The sequence below is a fragment of the Triturus cristatus genome, chromosome 4_2, assembly GCF_964204655.1.
Source record: "Triturus cristatus chromosome 4_2, aTriCri1.1, whole genome shotgun sequence".
In the NCBI taxonomy this organism is placed as follows: domain Eukaryota; kingdom Metazoa; phylum Chordata; class Amphibia; order Caudata; family Salamandridae; genus Triturus; species Triturus cristatus.
This window is the reverse complement of record NC_140586.1, coordinates 799,264,259-799,289,306: the sequence shown is the minus strand read 5'-3', so window position 1 is coordinate 799,289,306 and position 25,048 is coordinate 799,264,259. Positions and strand designations below refer to the sequence as shown.

Below are 25,048 nucleotides of genomic sequence, written 5' to 3'. Positions count from 1 at the left end.
ACTGAGAAAGTTCACACATATGGTTGTTTTGAACTAAGTAATCGACGGTGCTAAAAGGTGAGAAGAACCACCCTACTTCTCATAATCATGGGCCTTGACCCTCTGCAATAGACAACAATCCTTAGCACACGTAATAATTACAGATGCCAGTAAGTATAGCGCGTTTCCACATAAGCTTAATACAAAAATGAATAATGAATGGGATTTGTCTTTCTTCTTCTTGGTCGTTCTCTTTATTAAATGTAAATCTTCTCAGTTGTTCTTTAACAGCCACAAGCCAACACGTGTTTCGTCGCAACAAGGGAATGTAGACCCGCAACTTTTTCAAGGCTGCATTCATAAGAATAAAAACCAGTATATGTATTGTGAAGATATACATGTTGTAAACAGTTAAGTTACACAACACCATGGGTAGTGGGAGAAAAACACCAAAACGGGGTGTAAATTATGCTTCCCTCGTGTTGAGTACTTAACTCATAGGGGAAAAGTACCATATTGAAACACAGAATGTACCTCTGTGAAAAATAGTAGGTCTATGATCCTAATGGAGATGGAGAGAGCTGCTAAACGTGCATTTAGTGAGAATCATCTGATCCTTAATTAACACTGATACGTGATGACTAGTGACTCGTTAGGTTTAACGATATCATGTGAAGTGAAAGTTCCAGGTGTTCACACGGTCCGGTAGAGGTGATCTAACGAGCTTTGACTGGGTGAAACACTCGTGATGTGCATTGGTGCAGCTATCGTGATTAAAGTATATATAGGCGAAATTATAGCTACCTATTTTCTGTTTGAATATAGCATCTGAAAATCAATAACAAAAAGTCAAAATAAAGTAAGTTAAGATGTTCACTGTATCATCTGTTTGTAAATAGCGATAATAAACTTGAAGTAAACCTACTTAATCAGCGGTGATAATTCCAGACCGCCAATGGTTTCTGGTGTGGCGGCGTCACATGTATCAAAATATTAGCAATCCTGTTCTTTTGTATTCAGTTACCTCTCAGTGCTGTAAAGATTATATAAAGTCCAAAATTAAAATATTGTTGGCAAAAAGCCTATTCTTAATGCTACTAAAATTAGCCGTCTGCTAGCAAATTAACTTTCCTAATTGTAATGAAAAAAAGTATAACACAGAGCACACATAAGGTACGTCTTATCTCTGAACCGATATAGTAGTATCTATATACGCAAAGAATTCTGGCCATAACGGTCACTTAAAAGATAGCGTGTGGATCCCAAAAACGGGAAGAATAAATTCACCCTGAAATCCCCATAACATCCAAGGATCAGGTCTCTATCCAGTAATTAAATCTCTTAACAAAAGTGGTTCGTGAAGTCCTGGTCTTGACTTCGAGAATGCTTACCTTATTCGACTAATGAGGATGTCCTAACGTGACGCCTTCCCAAATTTGTGATGCCGAGTGCGCTCATGCAGGAAGTACCCCCTCTGTACTTAAAGTTAGAAAAAGGAACCGTGTGTTCATGTTTGTTCGTAAGTCACGTTCAAAATCTCATAGGGTAAATATAAAGAAAGGACTCAGAGTGTCTGTCTAATTCGGCGGCCATCTTAAGACGTATCTTAAAGGCATGTATTGTTCTTTATTCCGATATCTAAATGTGATAGGAGCTACGGTGACCGCGTTCACTGTGCCTGGTGAGAATATGTGGGTTTTTAGAACTAACTAGTCTCTCCATCTATTAGAATCAGTACAGTAAAAAAACTTTATTAAACATATCGTTATAATAATATGTCCCTGTGGATTACTTGTAACAGTAGTATATACAAAGAACATTACTCATGTTCACAACCACATATTATTAATGAGTCTGTCAAACTGTAATTCACCTGAAAAAGGTAAATGGAAGGTTACACAACAGAAAAAACATTTGTATCACTACTATTAACAGTAGGCTAGTTGGGAATAACAGCATTTATTAATGAAATTGACTCAATATGTCTGTAATCTGGGCTTAAAAAAGTTCCATTATAATCGTCTGGAGTTACAGCTAAATATATTGTACCTAGTAGGTATTGTTAGTTGATGCTTCTGTGTGGTAAATCTATTCTTATTAAGTAGGAGTGTTCTATCTTAGGTATTTCAGTGTTACATGATCAGATAAGGTTGTCCGGTATAATGTTACTTGCCTAAAAAGTAGTGTGGCTCATGGTGAATATTAATATACAAAACTGCAATGTCCACAAAAAAAAAAGCCCTCTGTGTGTTTGCTCAACCAATTTGTTGTTTTAGAAAGTTTTGGGTAACTTGGGCTAAGTAAATTCTTCAGTGAGACCCCTCTTCTAAATGTGATGTTGGGTTTGTCCGTGATAAACTCTCTGAGGGTGTTGTCTGTCCTGAGTAGATGCCAGTGTCTATTAAGGCTCTTTCTCAGGATTCCTGACCAGCTGTTGTAACCAGTGATCAGTCTAATTTTTTGATCTTGATCCCTTGGTTTGGGTTTCTCTTTTAGGGCCTCATGTAGGTAGCCAAATACCGGTCGGTAACGGCCGATTTTCGGTAATTATACCGTTACCGACCGGTATTTTGGCCATTGGTATGTAGGGGGACATATTTTGCTTTCGGAATTTACCGAATCGGTAAAATTACCGATTCGGTAATAATACCGAATCGGTAATGTTACCGAATCGGTAACTTTTCCGAATCGGTAATTTTACCGATTCGGTAAATTCCGAAAGCAAAATCGAGATGTAGGGGGTGTGTGTGTGTGTGTTTATGAGTCGGTATTTACCACCAACTTATAGTTGGTGGTAAATAATGAATGTATGTGTAAATGCATTTTTACGCGCGTAGCAGTGTGCAATGTGGCATACATACATGCCCTTAGGGCATGTATGTGTGCCACATGTGCACACATGGCCGAATCAGGGGTGCAACAGGGTGTCAATGTGACACCCTGCCACCCTTGTATGTGTTCCCCCCATTACCGAATCGGTATTTACCGATTCGGTAATGAGGCATACCTTCCCATCAATGGGAAGGTATGCCTCATTACCGAATCGGTAAATACCGATTCGGTAATTACCGACTAGTAACGATTCGGTAAAAAATACCGACTCATTACCTACATACCAGTTACCACTTCTAAAATACCGATTCGGTATCGTTCGGTATTTTAGAAGTGGTAACTGGTATGCTACCTACATGAGGCCCTTAGTGTGTCCATCCGTGTGACTTTGTCTATTCTCTGTTCTGCTTTGGTCAATAATGTCTTACTGTAACCCCTCTTCTCAAATCTTGTCAGTACTCCTTTTTTGTGAATTTGGAATTCTTCATCTCTGCTGCAATTACGTCTTGTTCTGGTTAGTTCCCCGTATGGGATTGAGCGTATCTGATGAAAAGGATGTGCACTGCTTGCATGTAGCAGAGAGTTACATGCCGTTGCTTTGCGATACAGTCTACTCTGTATTTTTTTTTTGTCGTGTATATAGAATTCTACATCTAGAAAAGAAATGTTGGTTTTGCTATATTCCATAGTGAATCTGATGTTATATTCATTACCATTAAGAAATTCGACGAAACCCAACAGTTTCGATTGAGTACCTGTCCAGATCATGATGCAATTGTCTATGTATCGTCCCCAGAACAGTATTGAGTCATTCCATTCTGAGCCCAATGAGCTCCAGATTCTCATCTCCTTGAACCAACCCATGAACAGGTTGGCATACGAGGGAGAAAATCTGGAGCCAATTGCAACTCCCTGTTTTTGTCTGTACCATTGTTCCTTAAAAAGGAACACATTGTTGTCTAGTATTAATTCCACCATCTCAATTAACATCTCAGTGTAATTCCAGGAGCTAGCTGCCCTTCTATTTAACATCCTCTTCACTGCTGTCAGACCAATGTTCCTTTTGATGCTGGTGTATAGTGCTGTTACATCCAATGTGACCATTGTCATGCTATCATCCCAACCCAAGAACAGGATTGCTAATATTTTGATACGTGTGACGCCGCCACACCGGAAACCATTGGCGGTCTGGAATTATCACCGCTGATTAAGTAGGTTTACTTCAAGTTTATTATCGCTATTTACAAACAGATGATACAGTGAACATCTTAACTTACTTTATTTTGACTTTTTGTTATTGATTTTCAGATGCTATATTCAAACAGAAAATAGGTAGCTATAATTTCGCCTATATATACTTTAATCACGATAGCTGCACCAATGCACATCACGAGTGTTTCACCCAGTCAAAGCTCGTTAGATCACCTCTACCGGACCGTGTGAACACCTGGAACTTTCACTTCACATGATATCGTTAAACCTAACGAGTCACTAGTCATCACGTATCAGTGACAATTAAGGATCAGATGATTCTCACTAAATGCACGTTTAGCAGCTCTCTCCATCTCCATTAGGATCATAGAGCTACTGTTTTCACAGAGGTACATTCTGTGTTTCAATATGGTACTTTTCCCCTATGAGTTAAGTACTCAACACGAGGGAAGCATAATTTACACCCCGTTTTGGTGTTTTTCTCCCACTACCCATGGTGTTGTGTAATTTAACTGTTTACAACATGTATATCTTCACAATACATATACTGGTTTTTATTCTTATGAATGCAGCCTTGAAAAAGTCGCGGGATTACATTCCCTTGTTGCGACGAAACACGTGTTGGCTTGTGGCTGTTAAAGAACAACTGAGAAGATTTACATTTAATAAAGAGAACGACCAAGAAGAAGACAGACAAATCCTTTCATTATTCATTTTTGTATTAAGCTTATGTGGAAACGGGCTATACTTACTGGCATCTGTAATTATTACGTGTGCTAAGGTTTGTTGTCTATCATAGAGAGAAATAACAGCCTAATGGCTAGCTTGCTTTATTTGTCTTTTATCATTTGAAAAGTACTTTTCATAAAGCAGAGCATTGAAATAACAATCCTATCTAAGATGTCTAATATGAATGTGGGACTATACATACACATCTTTTAAAACAAATAAAACAATAAATAAATAAGTTCATGGCAATGTAAATTAATTTTTCCATTCATTTTCCCTGAACTCAATAAACAAAAATATTTGGGCAAAAAACAACCTGCTCTTTTAGGAAGGGTTTCAATCAGCCAAGGCACATATTACAAAAATAAAGGTGAATAACAGTAAGATCGAGTGTTTTTATAATATTTGGAACCTGTGGGTCCTGTAAGGTTAAATGCTTATAGGGTTATTTGCTTATGATACAGGGACTTGTCCCAAAATATGGTTTGCATAGTGGAGGTCATGCCCAGCTTTCAAAACATTATCCTAATAATATGCACATAGATAAACTCCAAAGTAATTGGTACATATTAAATTGGAGTGGGAGAGGCCCTTGGAAACAAGGGGCAGGCCAATGGATGTTCGAGGAGCATAAGTAAAGATAGGAAACAGTTGTTTTCCCCCCAACACATTTAATAAAAGAAGAAGCCAAACAAGAGGACTTGATTTCCTATTATCCATTTTCATAGGAAGTGACACCACAGCATTTCCCATTGTCCATCTGCATAGGAAGTGACATAAACTTCCAGCCTTCTCCCTTCTTCAATGAACTTCCTGGCCATCCCCATTAAAGAGTGGACATAGACGGGGCAATGCCTCTTTGGGCCTGTTTAGGCCAGACTGGGCCTTGGGCTAGAATCCCTGTTCCAGTGAAACTTACATGATAAGCTAAAATCAAGTGCTTCACTCAGAGTCTCATTCTGGCATTTCCCACAGTTGCACCCATAAGTTGATGACCCAAATGCTCGCATTGCAACGCATAGACCTAATTTTGTACATATCCTACTAACTACCACACACCCTCAAGCTACATTGCAAACCTCTTCAGCTATCACAAGCTTGACGCCCCTTAATCTTAGAAACTTGTTTCCCAGCCGCATCTTTGCACATCCTAAATGTCCTTCTTGCTGCAGGTTACAGCATCCATCATGTGGAGCACGCACATAGGGAAAGAGGTGGCTTCACTGACAACCAGCCTGCTCCTGCACCTAGGACAAGCAAGTAACGCCCAGCTCCATGGAGCCACTCACATGCCATTTCCCTCTGCAACTCGGATTGCCATCTTCCATCTCTTGGACAGGCCTCCCATTGATGAATCCTCATATCTCCTCACCATCTCATTATCTTGGGTGGTTTCAATCTCCCATACACAACAAGCTTAAAAAAAGATAGCCTCTTCAACCTCGTTAATACACTCAGTGTAGCATGTCACATAACCAACACTTTCCAAAGGATACATCCTCAACTTTGTTTTCTTAACATCACCAACGATCCAATGCAACCCACCAAGACCCCTAGACTGGACCGACCATTTTGCTCTCCAAATCTCCCTGCTAAGCATCTTACCAACTAATCAAGGTCAACCCAAAAGAGAAGACCAAACCTTTAGATCATTTAAAGATGTTTCCATACACAAACTAATGCTTGAACTTATCTCTCGCCCCATCAACTCCATGTCTCATGATAAAACCCTTCCAAATAATTTCAATCTTTTTCGGAAAGTTATTTGAACATTCAGGCCTCAATTACAACATGTACAACAAAGCCTTCAGCACCTTGTCACTCCAAAGACCTTGCTGATAATAAACAATCTATCCACAGACAGCAAAGAAAATGGAGAAACACCAGAACACAAGAGGCCTCTTCATACTGAAGTACCTCCAGGCAACACGCAAATTGCTCATCACATTAACCAAAGCAAAGTAGGATACCAACACAATCATTGAAGCTACCAACAGAAGCAGAAGGGTGTTCGAGATGTCCAAGCACCACATCGACACCTTGTCAGGCCCACTTATTGCTCACTCATTAGAAAAGTACAATGCCATCACCTTCTTCTTCTGTGAAAAAATACAGAAAATGTGACTGCTCTTTGACTACACCAAGCCTGCTTCAATTCTTACGCCCATCCCTTCTCTCAGACGTCCGCAATGGTCTGCCTTCAAATCCCTATCTCTATCAGATCTCGTGATATACTCAACTTCCTCAAAACCACAACTTATTAAGATGATTTCTTACTATTATCCTTTATCAAAGCTCTCTATGGGTACACTATCTTACCCCCTTTTTACTATTGTCAATGCCTCCTTCACTCAACGCATCTTCCTAGAAGCTCTGAAGATAGGTCAGATCCTCCCACTGCTAAAGACCTCCTAGAACCCGATGACCTCTCCACCCCCAGGCCCATCACATGCCTACCATTCATATGCAAGATCATTGGAAAAGCAGCCTATTTTCGACTAGATCTACACATCGATGCCAACAATCTCCTGTATGGCTACCAGTCGTGCTTCAGATCATGCTGCAGCATTGAGACCACTTATTTAGAAATTGTAGATGATGCCCTCTTGACCACAGATGTAGTTTACCCCTGCTTACTGATATTACGGCACCTCTCAGCTGCCTTTCGACATAGTGCCCATCCCACCCCCATACATACCATGGAATCTCAAATGTGATTCACAGGTAATGTTCTTCACCGATTCTCATACCTTTCCAACTGACACTAATGTGTCCACATGTGTACCTCCAGGTTACAAAAAACCCTTATGACTTGTGGAGACCCCCTGGGTTCCATACTGTATCGTCTTCTACAAACTTTAAATAGAGGCGCATTCTGGCACATGCATCAACAATGCCATTTACGATTCCTTATTAGCGAAAAATAAGGATTCGCTAATAAGGAATAGCAAAAGGCTATACATGTAGAAATCGCTTACAAAATAGCGATTTCTAAACATTCCTTAATTGCGACTCACAAATTGCGAGTCGCAATTAAGGAATACCTCCCCATTTATTCCTATGGGCCTAGAGGCCCATAGGAATGAATGGGAAGACATTCTCAATTTGCGATTCTCAATTAGTGAATCGCAAATTGCTCATGCAATTTCAAGGGTGCCAGGGTGTCAAAAGGACACCCTATTGCACCCCTGAAATCTGCATATGAGTACATCTTGCACACACACATGCCCCAAAGGCATGTGTGTGTGTAAAATGGAACTTTGAAAAATGCACTTTAGCGCATTTTTCAAAGTTTTTGCAAATTACCATGAAGTTCAACTTCATGGTAATTTGCTCCCCCTATTAGCGAAATCGCTAATATTTTTACTTTAATGCATTGCATTTAAGGAATCTCAATTTGAGATTCCTTAAATGCCATCGCAATTTAAGTAATCGCAATTTAGAGATTACTTAAATTGCGATTTTTGCATTTGGGATGATGTATCCCAAATGCAAAAATACCGGTCGCAAAGGGGCAGATTCTGAGAATCTGCCCGTTTGCGACCGTTTTTTTCTTTGATGCATGTGGGCCTTAGTTCTCTATTCCTAAATAACACAATCAAACTTTACCAGTATACTGATGTCACACAACTCTATTTGAAAGCTTCCTCTGCTTCAGAATCTAAAGCCTCAAACACTGTTTGTAAATTATCCAGACATGGATGTCAAGTGCTTTCACGAAGCTCGACCTAACCAAGACAGAATTCCAGTTATTTGCCAATGACAACAAACAACATACCGTACAAACCTGGTTCAATGACATGCACCTTGGTAGCTTTGACACTCAACTTTCAGTGAATGCCAAGTCACTTGGATTCACCCTGGACACCAACCTCACCCTCAAGGGACACGTTGCCAAAAACACAAAGACAGCCTACTACCAGCTTTCTCTTCTAAAGAAAGAGAAACAATTTCTTCCGCACAGTAACTTCAGCACTGCTGTTTGTAGGAAAGTGGAATAATATATGTACCTGTTAGATGTCACGCAAATTTACTAAAATAAACCTGTGCTCAATCGCTGGTAATGCAACACAAACAGTCAGGCTTTAATCAAAGTCAATGGGTAAAGTATTTAAGCAATGCATAAACCGTAGAAAAAGTCCCACAAAATACAATAAAACTCCTCAAGCAATTCTAAATCAAACACCACAATGTTATGAATGAAATAAATCAAAATTACAAAAATTCAATGAAGTGAACCAGAAATTTACATTTTTACAGAAGTTTAAAGTGAAGAAACTCCAAGAAAAATAAAACAACCACTGTTATTCAAATGGCATGGTAGACTGGGACCAAAGTTCAATTTCAGGCCAACTGCATAAACCAAGTGGATTGGTCCTTGGGAAAGTCTGGAAGTCAAAAAATTCAAATAGGTTTCTAAGTCCTACTTCAGAAAGGGAGTGTGTTACTTTCTTAAAAAAATATTTGAAATTACTTCTAAGTCCCAATCCTATCTTCATGGGATGCTGTTGAATTTATGGCCACTGCTTTGGTACCGAAGGCCGGATACCTGAAGCAGGTTGGTCCTGCTGGCACTCTGGAGCTTTTGAGTTTTAGCACTCAAACGTTTCTATGTCCCAAGTCAGAATGGCCATTTTCTTTTCAGATGTGCAGAGATTTTCGCGCTTGACAAAGCTGAAATCCAATGGGAAGGGGTCCAGCTTTGTCTGGTTCACCAGCCTGTGGGTGGGGGACACCCTAGACACTCGTAGTCTCTCTCTGACCAATAAAGCAGATGTTCCTAGGCCCTGGCCTACCTACGACTCAAAATGTAAAATGTCAGGGCAGATCTAAGATGGCCAAAGTGTTTAAGCAGGCCCTAGGCCCACAGCAAAAATGAGAGGAAGTCTAGTAAGAAAAGCAAGGTTATTCAGAAATCAGGCAGGGGATACCCAAGAATCGTTGTCTGGGCCTGTTTTTAAAGGCACTCAAGTTTTATATGTGCCTTTCAGGATTTGACACTTTTGTGCTGAGAGGAAGGCAGCAGCCCCCACTCTGAATATTCTGTTGAGCTCAGATGAGCCAATCCTGCTCATTCAGGTTGAACTGCCAATGAAAGTGGCCCATTGTGCTGCTCCCAGGAGGGCAGGGCTGGCTAGCAGCTGCAGACTAAGGATACTTAGACCACAGTGGCTCAGAAAGTAAATACAACTTTACAAATGAATTTAAGTTTTAAAAATAGTTGGGAAACATCCTTTAACTTGTTCTGTATTTGTTTCCTGCTGGACAACGAAGAAATAGTGATTTAATCTGCTTTGCCGGTATTTCCCATGGAAACAGCTAAACTCAATACAGTGAAAATAGCTGTTGGTGATCTAGTCACTGCCGATCCATGCCAACATTAATTTAGGCATGTACCACTTCTAATCACTAGGCACCCTGCCTTAAAAGCAATAAGGTAATCTTAGGGGTGATGTACCTAGCCATTAAATGCAGGATTTATACTTGTAAAAGCATTTATTTTTAAATGTCTGTCTGCAAACACAAGTGTTTGCAAGCTGCAGGAGACCAGCCCGAAATGGGGGCCTGTGTCATGTTTTCAAGGTCACAAAGTGGATGGCACAATATAGTGCTTCAGTCCACAAGTTACATTTCATTTTAAATTCCATCAGTGTCATATACATTGGCTTTGTAGTACAATTTAATATGCCAAATGTGTGCCTTTTTGTATGGGGTCGGAGTGCATACTGTTTGCAATGATAGCAGTGTCCCAGGGTTGGACTTCAAAATTACCAGCAGGCGAGTCACCCAAAAAACATGAACAACTGGAACATGGTAATGCCCTTCTTAATGGACTCTCAGACTCCATGCTGGCATCCCTTAGTGGAATCCTACATGTCGTAGCACATCTTATCCGGGACCTGAAGAAATATGCTCACATCAATCTTGAGCTGATGGATCTCTATTGACTCTGCTTGCCACCCAGCATCATCTTCAAAATCATCTGTATCATTTACAACGCCACCAAGGCAAGCAGCCAACTTAACTTGCAGACAAGCTCACCATCTCTAATGGTTCTCCGCACACCAGCAACGAGGACACTATCAGACTGCAAAGTAAGAAGTGTAAAAAAAACAAGACAGCAGCCTTTCCACTGATGCACCCAAGATCTGAAACACCATCGCTGTATCTATCTCGACCACCACAACACTGCTCCAATTTCGGAAGGAGTTGAAGACTCACCTCTTTAAAGAGCACTACATCACAAAGCTTTAACCATCCACAGCCCATTTTCCTCTCCTATTACTTGTGGATTTTTTGATTATCTTTGATCATGTATAACATTCTGCTCCCCTATGGCTATGTTTGCGCTATAGACATACCTTATACATACAGAGGTAAAGAAATAACGGGGAGCAAGCAGAAAAATAACTTTTCTATTGAGCAGAATAGAAAGAGATGGGGAAATGGGCAGGAATCATTTGGGAGCCCTGAGGGCGTTCTCTGGTCTCCATGTTTGTAAAATAAATGGTGAAGGAAAGATTGAGGGACTCATAGAGGTCTTTGTCTGTATGGGCAGCCATAACTAAAAGACAATGAGATTGAGTCGAGTTTAGCTCATCATATTTAAAGGCATGGTCCTACTGTAGTATTACAACATAGATATGTTCAAACAAAGCGAAGTTAAGAAATTATTTCCTCTTACCTGCAACCATTATTTCCAAACATGCAGTTATACAGCACATAAAGAAATTAACTTGCATGTAAATGGGTCTTTTTCAAAGTGACAACTTCATTATACGAAGGCCACCTGCTTTTTATTTTGAAATTGATTTGTACAGAGGTCCAACTTTCAAACCTTTGCTTTCGGTCTATTAAATGAATCAATCAGGTGTACTGTGGCTGTGCCCAAAGGCCTTCTTCATGGCTGACAGTCTTCATGATAGTTGCCGTGTCCCCTCAGCGCTCGTGGCTATGCTAGTTGGTGCGGGACCTCCCTTTTCCACTCCTTGAATAGTGCCACATCCTTCTCCATATTGTCGTCTCATCTCTCAGCTAACAGACTGTAAAAGAGATGTAAATCGACCTTTTGTAACTTACTAGTGCCCTTGGCATAGTTCCCTCATTTAACAACAGAACATGAACTATTCTACAGGCTTCCTAATTTGTTGATGTGCTGCCTGTAATCCACACCGTCATTATCCTCACAGACCACATACCTCTATCCTGTGTACTCTCCCATAGGACATTTGATCCTTCTATAAATGTTGTTGGTGCTTCCTCACACTTCACTTGCAATATGAACATTCCTTTGGCACAGAGGAATGAAGGAATGCTTCTAATAAATTTGGATTTCACAGCCCATGCCTGCTGATCTCTGACTAAAATAGCAAAACACGAGCAGCTGAGACCCAGAAATAACTATCTCATTATGGGCCATATGCATGAACACATTTTCCCATAGACACAGAATGGGCAAAACCCTTTGATGCATCTGGCCCTAAGCACTTTAATTACTAGTGAGTGTTCCACGGATGCATGAGCTTGTCTTCCAGGCACTCTTGTAAACAGGGAGAGGAAGGTCACTTAGCAAAAATAGGTTCCAGTAAAAAAATATATGATCATGACTCAGTTGATCTGATTTTCATACAACTCATTCGACCTCTTGTGCAGAACGACTGCACAATGAATATGACACAAAGGGGACCGAGGGGCTCCCAAATATTACAAAGTGCATGCCTGCTGTGAGATGTGACTGTATCAAGAGAGCAGGTTTATAGTACTTATAAGAACTGGTAACAATTACACTTCTGATATAGGCACAGACTGTGTCCCTCCACATCCACTATTGTTAGAAAATCCTCCTAAATACAGGCTGTTTCACTGTGCTGCAGCTTCTTGGTTCATCTGAATTTTTTGTTTTAAAAAGGCAAAACGGCGTGTTGTGTAGAAAGGGGCTGTGCCATTGTGGGGCCCTTTCTCTGTTCTTTTTTTACGTGTGAGGGAGGCTGTCTGGCAGTTTTCTACTGCATCCTCAGTGTGGAAAGTGGTATAAAGTGAGTTTTGTGTAGCCATGTGTTTCCCTGTGTGTGTTCCTTCTTTGCGTGGACTTGTTTGTTTCGGCTGCTTGGTTCATGTAATGGGGATGAAGTGATGAACTTTTTACTTTGGGATGAAGTTTTCACCCAGGCGCCCTCCTGATATGGGTGTCTGAGGTTAGTGTCAGCCCCTGTTGCGACTTATGTGTTTGCCACTGTTAGAGTCTGGATTTGCTTGGTTCAAGAACCCTGCACCTCCGCCTAAATATAAGTTCTAAAGGCCACATTTTGCTGGGAAGGGAACCAGTACCCACATCTTAGAAATTATCCATCTGACAATGCTGTGCTATCTAGTATGTAGTCTTTTTCTAGTATCGCCATTCTCGGGTTTTCTGCGACTCCACAGACTTTTTAGCCTTATCCACCAGGTGCTTTATAATATTTTTTGGGATAGAAGGGTCTTTCTTGGTGCCTCTTCTTTTTCTGTGCTTCAATGTGCAAGGTGCCACTGGTGTGGTAGGTTGGTTTACCATCCTAGCTAACGCCCTCTTTTGTTCCTATCGTAGTCCTAGATAAAATGCGGCTGCAGTGGAGTCATCTGTCCAGCTGGCCTCAGCCACCAACAGCTATTAGTTACTAATATAAGTAATGTGACTTGGAACTGCTCAGGAGTGAACTGCTGTGATTTAACCACAAAATGCAGATCACATTGGACCATAAAGGTTTGAAAATGCTGAGAATCTCCTGAGAATTTTAATGTGCTGCAATAAATGTGGTAAGAAAAGGGGTATAGGGAAATCCTGATTAGGTGCTTTCGCCTACCTGGGCTAAAAATCCGTTCCGCTCGAAATTGCGATAATTTGACATTTTCGTGTTCCGCGGAGAGCGCAAAAATGTCAAAATTTCCGCAATCCGCATTTTACTGGAAATTTTTTGCTTGCTCGCGCTGTAAAATAATACATTCTTGCGTGCGCTCGATCGCCTTACCTGAATCCCCGCGTTCGCCGACAAGCTTTCCCAATCCGGTCGCGTTCTCCACGAGATGTTGGATTGTTGGTAGCCAGTTGCGCTGTCTCGCGACAGTTCGCACCCGCAGTAACATAATTCGTCGCGCGATCACGTCTTTCTTCTCGCGATCATGCACCGCGAGACAAGTGAAAACAAGATGGCCGCACCCGGAAGCAACCGCATGGGTAAGTTGGCGAGCCGCGACCACGCAGAACATACCACGAACGGGCAGGAAAAAAACTTCCGCATCTTCGCGATATTTCCGCATGTTTGATGAGATTTTTAACATTTTCACGATAATTTGCGAAAGTGAATTTCGCAAATTCCGCCCACCCCTAATTGCCTGTGTTAAGAGTGTGCCGTGATAGAGATGGAGTTACTGCTAGCTATGCATAGTTCAATTTTCAATGAATAAGTGATTAAGTTTGTCTAACAAAAGTGATCGCTCTTGGTGATCCGTTATTAGTTCCCTTTGACACTTAATAATGGGGGAGAGGAGTTGGCCTAACGGCTAGGGCGGTCGACCTCGAATCTGGGGAACTGGGTTTGAGTCTCAGCAATGACGCGAATCTGGGGAACTGGGTTCGAGTCTCGGCAATGACGCTGAACATCCTGTGATTCTGGGCAAATCACTTAATCTCCCCGTGCCTCACAAAAATGAATGTGTCCTTATGTAATGCAACTGGTGCTATGTAAAGCATTCGCGCTATATAAAACTTTTAAAAAAAATTGTTTGTGCCATAATCTGCAAAAGATTAGCCTCGGAATCCATAATAGGTGGTCTGGCAAACTTTCAAGCCCCTTGTAACATGGTTCCAGGGGCAGTGAGGCTAATTATCACTTCTCCCTTTAAAGGTGGGCCCACTCCCTCTAACAGTATCCAGGAGAGTATGGAGCAGCGCATACTTAAACTTAATGGAGAAGGGGTAAGGGATGAGAGAGAGGGACATCAAGACCCTAGTTTCCAGTAGGATGGTTGTTAGAAGACCTGAAGTAGACTTTTTAAGGTTCTGGGCACAGCACTTCAAAGGCGTACTAGTGTTCACTGTCAAGAAAGAAAAAACACGACACTGAATATTTAAGTAACTGTACACAACTCTATAGCAAGTGTGTATATTGTTAGCAGTGTGAGCAGCTTGCCCAGTGTGTGAGGCAGCATCGCTGTTACTAGCTCCCGGGCAAACCAGGAACATGCTCAAGAACAGATGATGAAATTCACGCCTCTCTACCTAGAGGTAGAGTCTTAGGGGCAGATTTACAAGACCCTTGCGCCACTTTTGTGTCACTTTTATCATGAGAAAAGTGACGCAAAAGTGGAGCAAGGGGCTTGTAAATATGCCCCTTAGTCTCCAAAAAAGGAGTTCTATCACGGTACAAAAAGCAGGTTCCTGGTGTTCAAGCCTAATCGCAGAAGTCAGGAGTCCATGATAAACTATTGCTAAGTCGAAAACCAGTGATAAGTGCAAGACAGAAACAATTGTAAGTGTAGGGAATAGAAACCAATAAAGTGGAAAAGCAACAAAAGAGAAGTAACGAAGATAAAGGTTCAAATTTAAAGCGTTAAACAAAAGAGTCAAAATAACTGATGGTGCCAACACCGTCTTCCGCGTCCACTGACTACTTATAGTGCTCTGCCCACTCTGACTTGGAAATCAAATTCTGGTCCTCAGATGGCTGCGGCTGCTTGTTACACACCCAACACTGGAAGTGGTTTTCCTCCATGATTGTAGAATTCGCTGACCCATTCTCCATCTCCTCCATCAGCCACGCTTTCTGAGTTTCTTATCTGGTGCCTAATGTCGAGATGTGACGCGTGCATGAAAGGCGGCAGCCCTGCGGAAGACGACCTGTGGCAGATGAATTGTTTCCAAAACTTGACCACCAGCAGAGCCAGCGAGTCTCCCAGCAGCTCCCTGTCTCTAAATGAGGTGGGGGATTCCAGGGAACCACACATTTGAGAGTAGGAGCCCCACCTCTAAATGGTATATTGGTCTATGAAGTCAAAGACGTTTGGAGGCTGGTTTACTCTGCTCTCTTGATTGAGACCTGTCAATAATTGGTCACATTATATGTGACATTTACAGCACTTATCACATTGTGAATCATTTAGTGACAGCAGTAGTCTAACCCTGGAGTGTTTAAATAGCTTACTATAAATAAAGCTTACTAAAAATAAATCTGCCTTTGTGAAATTCTGTAAAGGATTTTGTGACATTTGTGAAGTTGTACATTCAGTTGAAGGGAAGGCTTCTCAACGTTAAGCAATTCTTATAAAAACCTGAACTCAAGTTAGTTGATTTACACCACAGTAGGACAAGTCCCATTTTACATAATACTTTGATCTGAAATAACCACCTGGTGATGCATTTACAGAAAGCACATCTTGCTTTAATGGGGTGCAGTGTGTTGATTGTGAAACGTTGTAATTAATAGTTGTTTTAGTGATGTACTCATTGTATACAACACAGCGTGTCGTTGAGCATATTTGGTGCAGTATGTGTAGGAACAGTCGAGCCCAAACTGCCAGTTGCATATGATGCCCTAAGTGTGCCGAGTATGCCCAGACGTGGGTCCCAGTCTCACTGTGCCACTGGAACCAAGCTATAACTGGCTAAAGAGCCCTAACTAGGATGAAGCCGGTCCTAAGTTGCTTGTTTCCGGTCCAGGGGGGACCTGGTCTGGCAGTTCACGCTGGACTGTTCCCATTGGGCACAGGGTCAAGACTGATTTGCATATGGCTGGGTCTAAACTGAGGTGGCATGGTGGGTAAAATACGATTGATTGGGATGCGGCCCTAGCGAGTGACAGAGATTCATTTAGGCCTTCTATCCATCGCTTTGTCGTTTTTGCCTAAATAAAGAATGGCAGTGATCATCTATAGTTACTTAATAGTTGTCCTGAAAATATTCCTATTTTCTGTTCTTTTTATCAATTTCCTGTAGGGTTTATTTTGATAGATCTGCAGTTGTGTCACTGCGTTATGTTTAGTTCTCATTGCTTTAAAACAGATTATTTTTTCCTTGTAGTTTCTGTCATTTGCTTATTGTTTGATGCTTATTTCGTTTACTCTATTGAATTTATTTCTCTTTGATTAGTTCGTTGTTTAAACTTTGCTCAAACGAAGAATAATAAAATAAAACTAAATATGTGTACGAGCCTCTTGTGTTGATAATACTAATATGAAAGAGGCACCATGCCCAAGACAAAGACTATTAAGATGTGGGAGGGAACATAGTGATATAACATTAACTATTTCATATAATAGCGTATTGCGGCACATTGGACATCTGTGACTGTTTCGGAAGTAAGTGTATATTTTTGCTAATTGTGTATTTTGATTTTATCAAGGCATTGGAAGTGAACAAGGGGACAAACTCCTTAACAGATTTCCTTCCCGACTGTGAGGCTCAGCTGCAGGAAATCAAAAAGCAAAAGGTTAAAGGCTTGCTCTATGGAGTTCCAGTCAGTATCAAAGACCACTATAATTATAAGGTATGTTTCGCCAGAATTGTGTTAATTGTTCCTGATTCACAAAAATGACATTAACGTCATCCATGAATTAAACACAGCATTTATAAAGCATGCCTCCCTTTGCCCTGCATTCTTTGTATTACAGAAGGGTCCACTTGTCATTAACAAGCATTTGCAATGCAATAGGTCTTGCATTTTACTGAGACTTATTGCATTGGAAATGGTTGGTATCACAGACAACGGGAGGGAGGGAGGCAGGGCGGGCGGAGGGAGTTGGCACAGACAAAGAGAGGGCGGGGGTGGTGGGGGAGAAGGCACAGACAAAGGGAGGGATATCGGGTGAGTGAAGAAGACACGGACAACAGGAGGGAGGGCGGGGGGGTTGGGATAAAGAAGGCACTAAAGCATGCCGTGCCTGCAGTAGGAGAACCTCATTAAATGAAAATAGTGCTCAAAGTCTAAATAACATGTTTGTGTAACAACCGAAGTAAAGGGGCCAGTCGCCATGGGAGGTGACAAATGAAGAGGAGGTGGTACTAAGGAGGGACTAGCAAGCCTATAAACGAATCAGAAGCCAGCATTTAGAACAGACAATGACTTAAGCCAATAGCAGATATGGGCGGAGAGTAGGCAGGCTTCTATTCGCTATTCTACCACAACAAGTCTTGCAGAGCAGCGCATGCCCACTGGCTCTAGGCTCGTCCTAAAAAGGAGATGTTTCCTCTTTTTCATCGGGATTTCCCTAATAAAAAGCTAATCACCAACAACATTGTCAGCCTGATTATCTGCACTCAGTCTTGCCTGGCATGGTGTACATACTGGCTGGGCTTGGTACTGTTTGCTGCTATCAGAAACTAGTGCAGTCAGCACAGACAAAATATTAGGTAAAAATTAGGAAACAACACTGTTAACTGTACTTCAAACAGTCAATCATTTACTAAAACTATTTTGCAGAGGAAACTATATTCTAAAATAATTGGAGCTTAATCGAAACAAGTGCAAGGAGAGAGGAGTTGGCCTAATGGCTAGGGTGGTCGACCTAAATCTGGGGAACCAGGTTTGAGTCTCGGCAAGGACGAGCAACATCCTGTGATTCTGGGCAAATCACTTAATCTCCCAGTGCCTAACAAAAATATGAATCTGCCCTCTTGTAACGCAACTGATGCTCGTGTAAAGCACTCTGATACCTTCGAGTCAAGTTTGTGCTATATAAACCTCTGTAAAAAAAAAGGGGGCAACTCGTATATATTCTCTGGTGGGACCTGCTCCTAAAGTATGGTTCAGTGACATGATTTATTTTATTTGATAGTATTAACAAACCACAATTCAAGAAGGCAATCAATGTGTGGAAATGTACCTTTTAATAAGCAAACCGGTGCAGGGGTCACCCTTCTCTGTCCACGGGTCCATAGACCAATAAATTAGAGATTGACACTGAAGCCGTAATTCAAATAACAAGTTTAATAAACACTCATGAGTGGGACCACATCCACACAGCACTCTCAAGTGCTGCCTGCGGTAGTACATTGAAGTCACGGAACACAGGCCTTATATACAGTTTTTTCTGCACTGGTAAACATGTGGATACAAATAGAAGGTACAGGCCTACACAGGAATAGTTACCGACAAACATGGACAGATGGGAGATCACTGAGTCAGCAAAGTGGGAGGGGGAGCAGGGGTGCTTATGGCAGCAGTAAATGATTGACAGTTGAGTCTTAGACCAGGTGTTCTGGCAGCTACAAACTCTTAGCATGCATATTGCTTTTAGCTGAGTCAGGAAGTCAACTAAAATAGACAGCACAGGCAAAGAAAAAGACGAGCAGCAGAGTATGGGAGAATTACAAAGCCAACAAAATGGATGCCACAACCAAGATGGCTTCAGCTTATGCTAACGAAAATTATTCCAGATTTCCACAGACGACCCTTTTAACATATGCTGAAGAAATCTTCTTATACTTCTGAAGGAATACGAAAAATATCACTGACATCATTTCATTAATTTCTTGATCACTTGCTAGTCGGGCATTTACATTCTTAACATTCTGTTTAGTCGGTATACACGAGGTGCAAGTAGAAACACAAAGGGAACAAAGCATTGGGCCGCATTGAATACATAGGCAACAAGTAAAAAGAATAGCAAAAATGATACATAGGTCTGACAATAATTTCCAGCCCCATACAGTAAACATGTTCCATAGCCATCCAGTCAAAGTCCATGTCCCTGAATCCTGGTGGATTTCAGTGGCTATTTTGTGCATCTTGGAAATCACATCAAAAACAGAAGGGGCGTGGTCAGGGATGTAAACGCAGCAGCTACTCCCGATGATGCAACATGCTCCACCACGGTCAGCCAGGATGACATCAAGGACCATCCTATTTTGGAGCGTCACAATTCTCGCAATTTGTAGTTCTTCTGTGATATTTCCAAGCGCCATTGCTGCCTGATTGGTTACAGCCTCTACAACACGTGTCAAGCGTCACATCTTTCTGCTGTTTAAGGCCTCACCAACAAAGAAGAATAGTCCCAAATTTAAGTCAATATATTGCTGTAGTGCAGTATCAGTTTGATCCACCTCATCATTGTTTATTGTCCTCTTTAATCGGCTCTTAGAAATGTCATTATACAGTTTATAGTCTGTGGTAGGATGCAGGTGCCAAAAACACAGGTGGAAGCACAAAGGACACATAGCAGATGCCGGACCAACCAATAGGTAGATGATAATAACCTTTACTACCGCAAATGAAATAGGTATTGTGTGAGGACACAAAATTGCTATTGTTCATTCCAGTAATATTCAACACTAAAGTACAGTCACTTTTTCACACGGGAATATTGGCAATACTGCTCACACAGAGATCCGCTCAAGCTCTAGTAACAGCGATAAAAGGAGGTCCATTACCCTTGATGGTTCGAGTCTTGGGGAAAACATAGAGTGTGGAGGAATTTCCTCGACGATACTCCTCAATTTCCCATACAGTTCCTTTAGCTTGTGGATCTCCTTCCTCATCAGGGTAACAGACTTTATTCAACTGAGCGTTAAGTATACCTACATCAAAATTAGTAATATTAGTGATATGAGAAGCCCACAATAGTGCAAACCAGGCTCTGCAGGAGCCATTATGTGAAAACAGCAAAGGAATACAAGGTGTTCCTCCCTTTTTCTGATAAGCTGGCATCATTCCACATACCCAGCAGTTGGTAACGTTCGTAGCATTGTGTGTATGGGGCAACATCTGAATGAAAGTGTTATTGAGGTAGGACTTTCTGTGCTTCTGCTCATGATAAGGAAGAGTAAAATAGTGATGTTCAATGGGGACAGGAGAGTAGCAGTCAATAGATTTCGGACAGGAGCTACTTCCTCTACAATCCATGTTATTATATCAACAGTAACAACAGTTAAAGTAAGTCCAGTAGCAATTATTGTTCTTTTGCTACAAACTCTTGCAGCAGTTGGTTTCTTCTCCTTAGGCATATTCATTTTGTTGACAAATAGCAAAACAGATGGTGCCCTAAGGTCCTGGGCAGGTGTTGATTTCTTCACTAACATTGAGAAGAAAAGTCACTAAAAGACTTTGAAGTCAGTCTTTAGCCACCCAGAATAGTGGCTTAAACAGTCTTTTTCAGCAACAAAGTGTCTTTCTTTCTAGGTCGCAGCTGATATCGGGATGTACCAGGAATCGTGTGATCCGGGAAGACTTTCTCAGATCCTTCAGCTGACGTGGCTTGTCCTTTCTCGGTGACCAAGACATCACGGTGATCTGCCAATGCAGCTGGGCTCACTAGGTCTTGCAATACTTTTCGACAGTGTGTCACATGGACCCAGTTCTTCCGGTTCGTCGCTCGAACTGCCGTCCTGGTAGCCAATAGTACCTGCTCTGGTCCTCGCCACCTCGGTGCTAGGGAGATGGGTCTCTGGAAGGACTTTATTACCACGTAATCCCCAGGGCGCAAGCAGTTGCCCTCACCTTGCAACCTGTCTGGAAGAGTCTCCCGAACCTGTTGATAAATAGAAGACAAAATGTCAGTCAACTGAGACAAATAGTCATTCATCAATACATAGGGTACATAATGTTAGGGAGTGGCTTAGACATCCCCCCAATATTCATTGGCCTTCTAAAAACCACCTCATACGGTGTGAGGCCAGATCGTGTATGTGTAATCGATCTAATGGATAGTTATGCTAAAGGCAGTATATCAGGCCATTTCAAAGATGTGGAAGCTTGTATTTTAGCCAATTTGAGGGTAGAATTGTAACGTTCCACTAGTCCTTCTGATTGTGGGTGAAAAGCAGCATGAATCTTCTGCTTAACTCCCAACCCTTTCATGAGATACTCAACAACTTGCCCAATAAAATGGGGTCCGTTGTCACTCCACAAAAATTGACAAATGCTGAATCTGAGAAAGAACTCCTTTAGGAGCACTTTTGCTGTAGTAAGAGCTGTATTATCTTTCGTAGCGTATGCCTCCACCCATTTACTAAAGGCACAAACCACTACCAAGATATACTTCAGTTTGTTACAGCGCTCAAGCTGGATGTAATCCATTTGCAGGACCTCAAAAGGTTCAGTAGGTATTGCTTCCTGTTGGAGTTTGTGTTCCCTCTCCAAGATTATACTGGAGACAAATCAGACAGGACTGGACTATTTTCTTAGCCATACCGACAATCTCTGGATGATCCCAAACTTGCATAAGTTGCTTTGCTATTGAGGATGCTCCAACATGTGCCGGCCCATGTGTCATGTGGATCATAGGGTGTAAATAGGCTGTGGGTAACTTCCATTTGGTCATTTCTTTATTCCTCCAACAGCCCTCATTATCCAATGCTCTCTCCTTGGACCATTGGTCTAATTCATCAACAGAGGCAGATTGTTGCAAGTCCAGCACCTCTTGCCTGGTATCATGCCAACGTTCAGCTTGTGATTTAACTACATACATAGATGTGGTACTTCGCTGCATTACAGTCTCCCGAGCTGTGTAATCGGCAAAGGCATTGCCTGCTCCTATTTTATAGGTCACTTTCTTGTGTGCGCTAAATTTAACAATCACCACTTTCCCACGATAGATCAAGGCAGTAAGGAGATTATGTACTAATTCCCCATGCACTATTTGTGTCCCATGTGAAGTGAGAAAGCCTCTTTCTTTCCAAAGCAGCCCGAAGTTATGTGCCATGCCGAAGGCATATTGGCTATCAGTGTAAATGTTAACAAGCAAATCTGTACTAAGCTCACATGCTCTTGTCAGTGCTATCGACTCAGCTGCTTGAGCTGACTTCTATGGGATATGAGCTGTCTCAACTACTGTCTGAAGTGTTGTAATTGCATAAGCAGCAGATGTAGTTCCACCAGGCAATTTCAGGCAGGATCCATCATTCCACAATTCCCCATCAACACTAGAAAGAGGTGTATCTTGTAGGTCAACACGACCCTTTGTGGGTTCTTCAGTAAGGGATATACAGTCATGTAGCTTTTGTGGTTGAGCCTGGGCAACTGGAAGTGGCAATAATATAGCAGGATTCAGAGTCAAACATCTTTTTAACGTGATATGAGGGGCCAAAAATGTAAATTCATATCCAGCACTAGTCAGATGCTGTGTCTTTGTTTGTTTTAGCAAGGCATCGAATGAATGAGGTACTAACACAAACAATATATGTGACAAGACCATTCCCTCACTCTGAAGTATGGACACAGCTGCTGCTGCTACCGCCCGGAAACAACCAGGCAGCGCGCGAGCAACTGGATCGAGGACTGACGAAAAATATGCACAAGGACATTGTTTATCACCGTGTGTCTGTGTTAAAAGCGAGAGAGCACAACCTTCCCTCTCGTGTACATAGAGTGTGAAAGTCTTAGTGTAGTCTAGAGTTTCTAATACAGGTGCAGAACAAAGAGCTTGACGTATCTGTTGGAAGGCATTCTGGCATTCAGTAGTCCATGGGAGAGGCATCGGAGTGTCTTTAGTCAAAAGGGCCAACAAGGATTGAATAATGTACGAAGAGCTAGGGATCCACTGCCTACAGAAAGAAGTAAGGCCAATCAATGCACGGACGTCCTTCTGAGTACGGGGCACAGGTGTGTCTAAAATATGGTCTGAATGTGATCTGGTGTGAGTGCCCGTCCCTCCTTAGACAGGAGGTGAGCTAAATAGGTAACCTGCTGTCTACAAAAGTGCAATTTCTTCCGAGAGACTGTGATGATGAGAAGCAAGAAATGATAATAATGATAGTGTTCCTTCTTCACACTGTTCAGGGGTATCGGCAGCCAGCAAGATGTCATCGACATATTGAATAAGAGCCACCCCTTTCGGCACAGGAAAAGAATCAAGCTGCCTTTTCAATTCTTGACTATAAATACTAGGTCTCTCTGTATACCCTTGTGGAGCTCTACAGAATCTGTATGATCTATTATTCAAAGTGAAGCCAAACAAATAACGGCTATCAGGGTGAATAGGTATTGAAAAAAATACATTCTTTAAATCAAAGACACTAAATGTAGTGGCAGTAGCAGGAACCATAGTAAGGAGTGTTGTGATGTCATAGACTACCGGGCATTGGGCCACAATTTTATTAACTTCTCGTAAATCAGTAATGAATCTGTAAATTTTAGTATCAGTGTCTCTTTTCAAAATAGGAAGGATAGGGCTATCAAAAATGTTATAAGGGACTTCTTCCACAACCCCCACCTTGATCAAATCCTGAACAATGTGCGTCAATGCTTCCTCGCCTTCCCGAGATATTTTATATTTGGGCAGTCGAGGCAATGAAGCACCTTCCTTCACTTGAATATGCATTGGTAGAATAACTATTTGTCCCACATTGGTATCTGATGTAGCCATTAAGTACTAGGTAACGATGCCAGAACAATATCTTCTTTAATGAGACAAGACCTCTTAACCATTGGATAGCTATAATTTAAGATAACACGCACACCTTCTGGGAAACAACGTATTGTAGCACAAAAATGTTTGAGCATATCGATACCCACAATATTATCCGGCGTGGTAGGGGAGAGCAAAAATTGACATGCTGCAGTGAATTTATCAAGACTAAATGCAAGTGGCTGTGACAGTGGGCTAGATGTAGGTGTCCCATCGAATCCTATTGATGTTATCATTGCGCCAGACCGGGGAGCCGTGAGAACCAATTTTTTAGACGGAGCACTACGAGTAGCTCCCGTATCAACCATAAACCGCTCAGTAGAGTCCAAGACATTTGCATCAACATAAGGACCTTTTTGATCTACTGGGACCTCAACCGGTTCCTTACCTCATCGTAGGCATTCCTATGCATAATCAGAATCCCCAAGACCACCAGCCGAATAATCTGACATTTGATATTGATTTCATCTATCAAAAGTATTAGAATAATTTGGCCCATGTTCAACTGCCTCAAACCTGGGACGAGTTCCTATTCCTACCCTATTTCCTGAATTCTTTGGGCGTCCTCTCATACTTCCTCTACCCCATTGATACTGCTGACCCCGCAAAAGGGGGCACTCAGAACGCCAATGTCCAATCTCTTTACAATAAGCACACTGATCAGAAGACAAGGTTGATTGAGAGAAGGGGGTACACCAGGGGTATATACTGCACGTCCGTCTCTACCACCGCCTCTAAATGGTGGACCATATACTTGAGCCAACATAACTTTCGTTTTTAACTCCTTTACCCTCTTATCCTCTTTGCCTTTTGCTTCCAATTCCTGATGCTCATAATACTAGGCCATAGTCAAAAGGGGGACTGGGGAAGATGTAGTCCATGAACTCTCGCTGGCCTTTAGGCGACTAGCTATTTCTGGCAA

General features: G+C 41.7%; 1 protein-coding gene across 2 annotated transcripts in view; it reads left to right on the top strand.

Moving 5' to 3' along the window:
- Positions 1-25,048, top strand: part of LOC146835072 (vitamin D3 hydroxylase-associated protein-like) — a 266,006-nt gene that overhangs the window by 71,567 nt on the left and 169,391 nt on the right. For both annotated transcript variants that reach the window (XR_014960683.1, XM_085602737.1), the window contains exon 3: positions 17,127-17,270. Coding sequence is in view for 1 of the 2 variants with exons in the window: in XM_085602737.1 (XP_085458863.1) it covers positions 17,127-17,270 (144 nt within the window). In the remaining variant the exon portion in view is untranslated. The remainder of the gene's footprint in view (positions 1-17,126; positions 17,271-25,048) is intronic.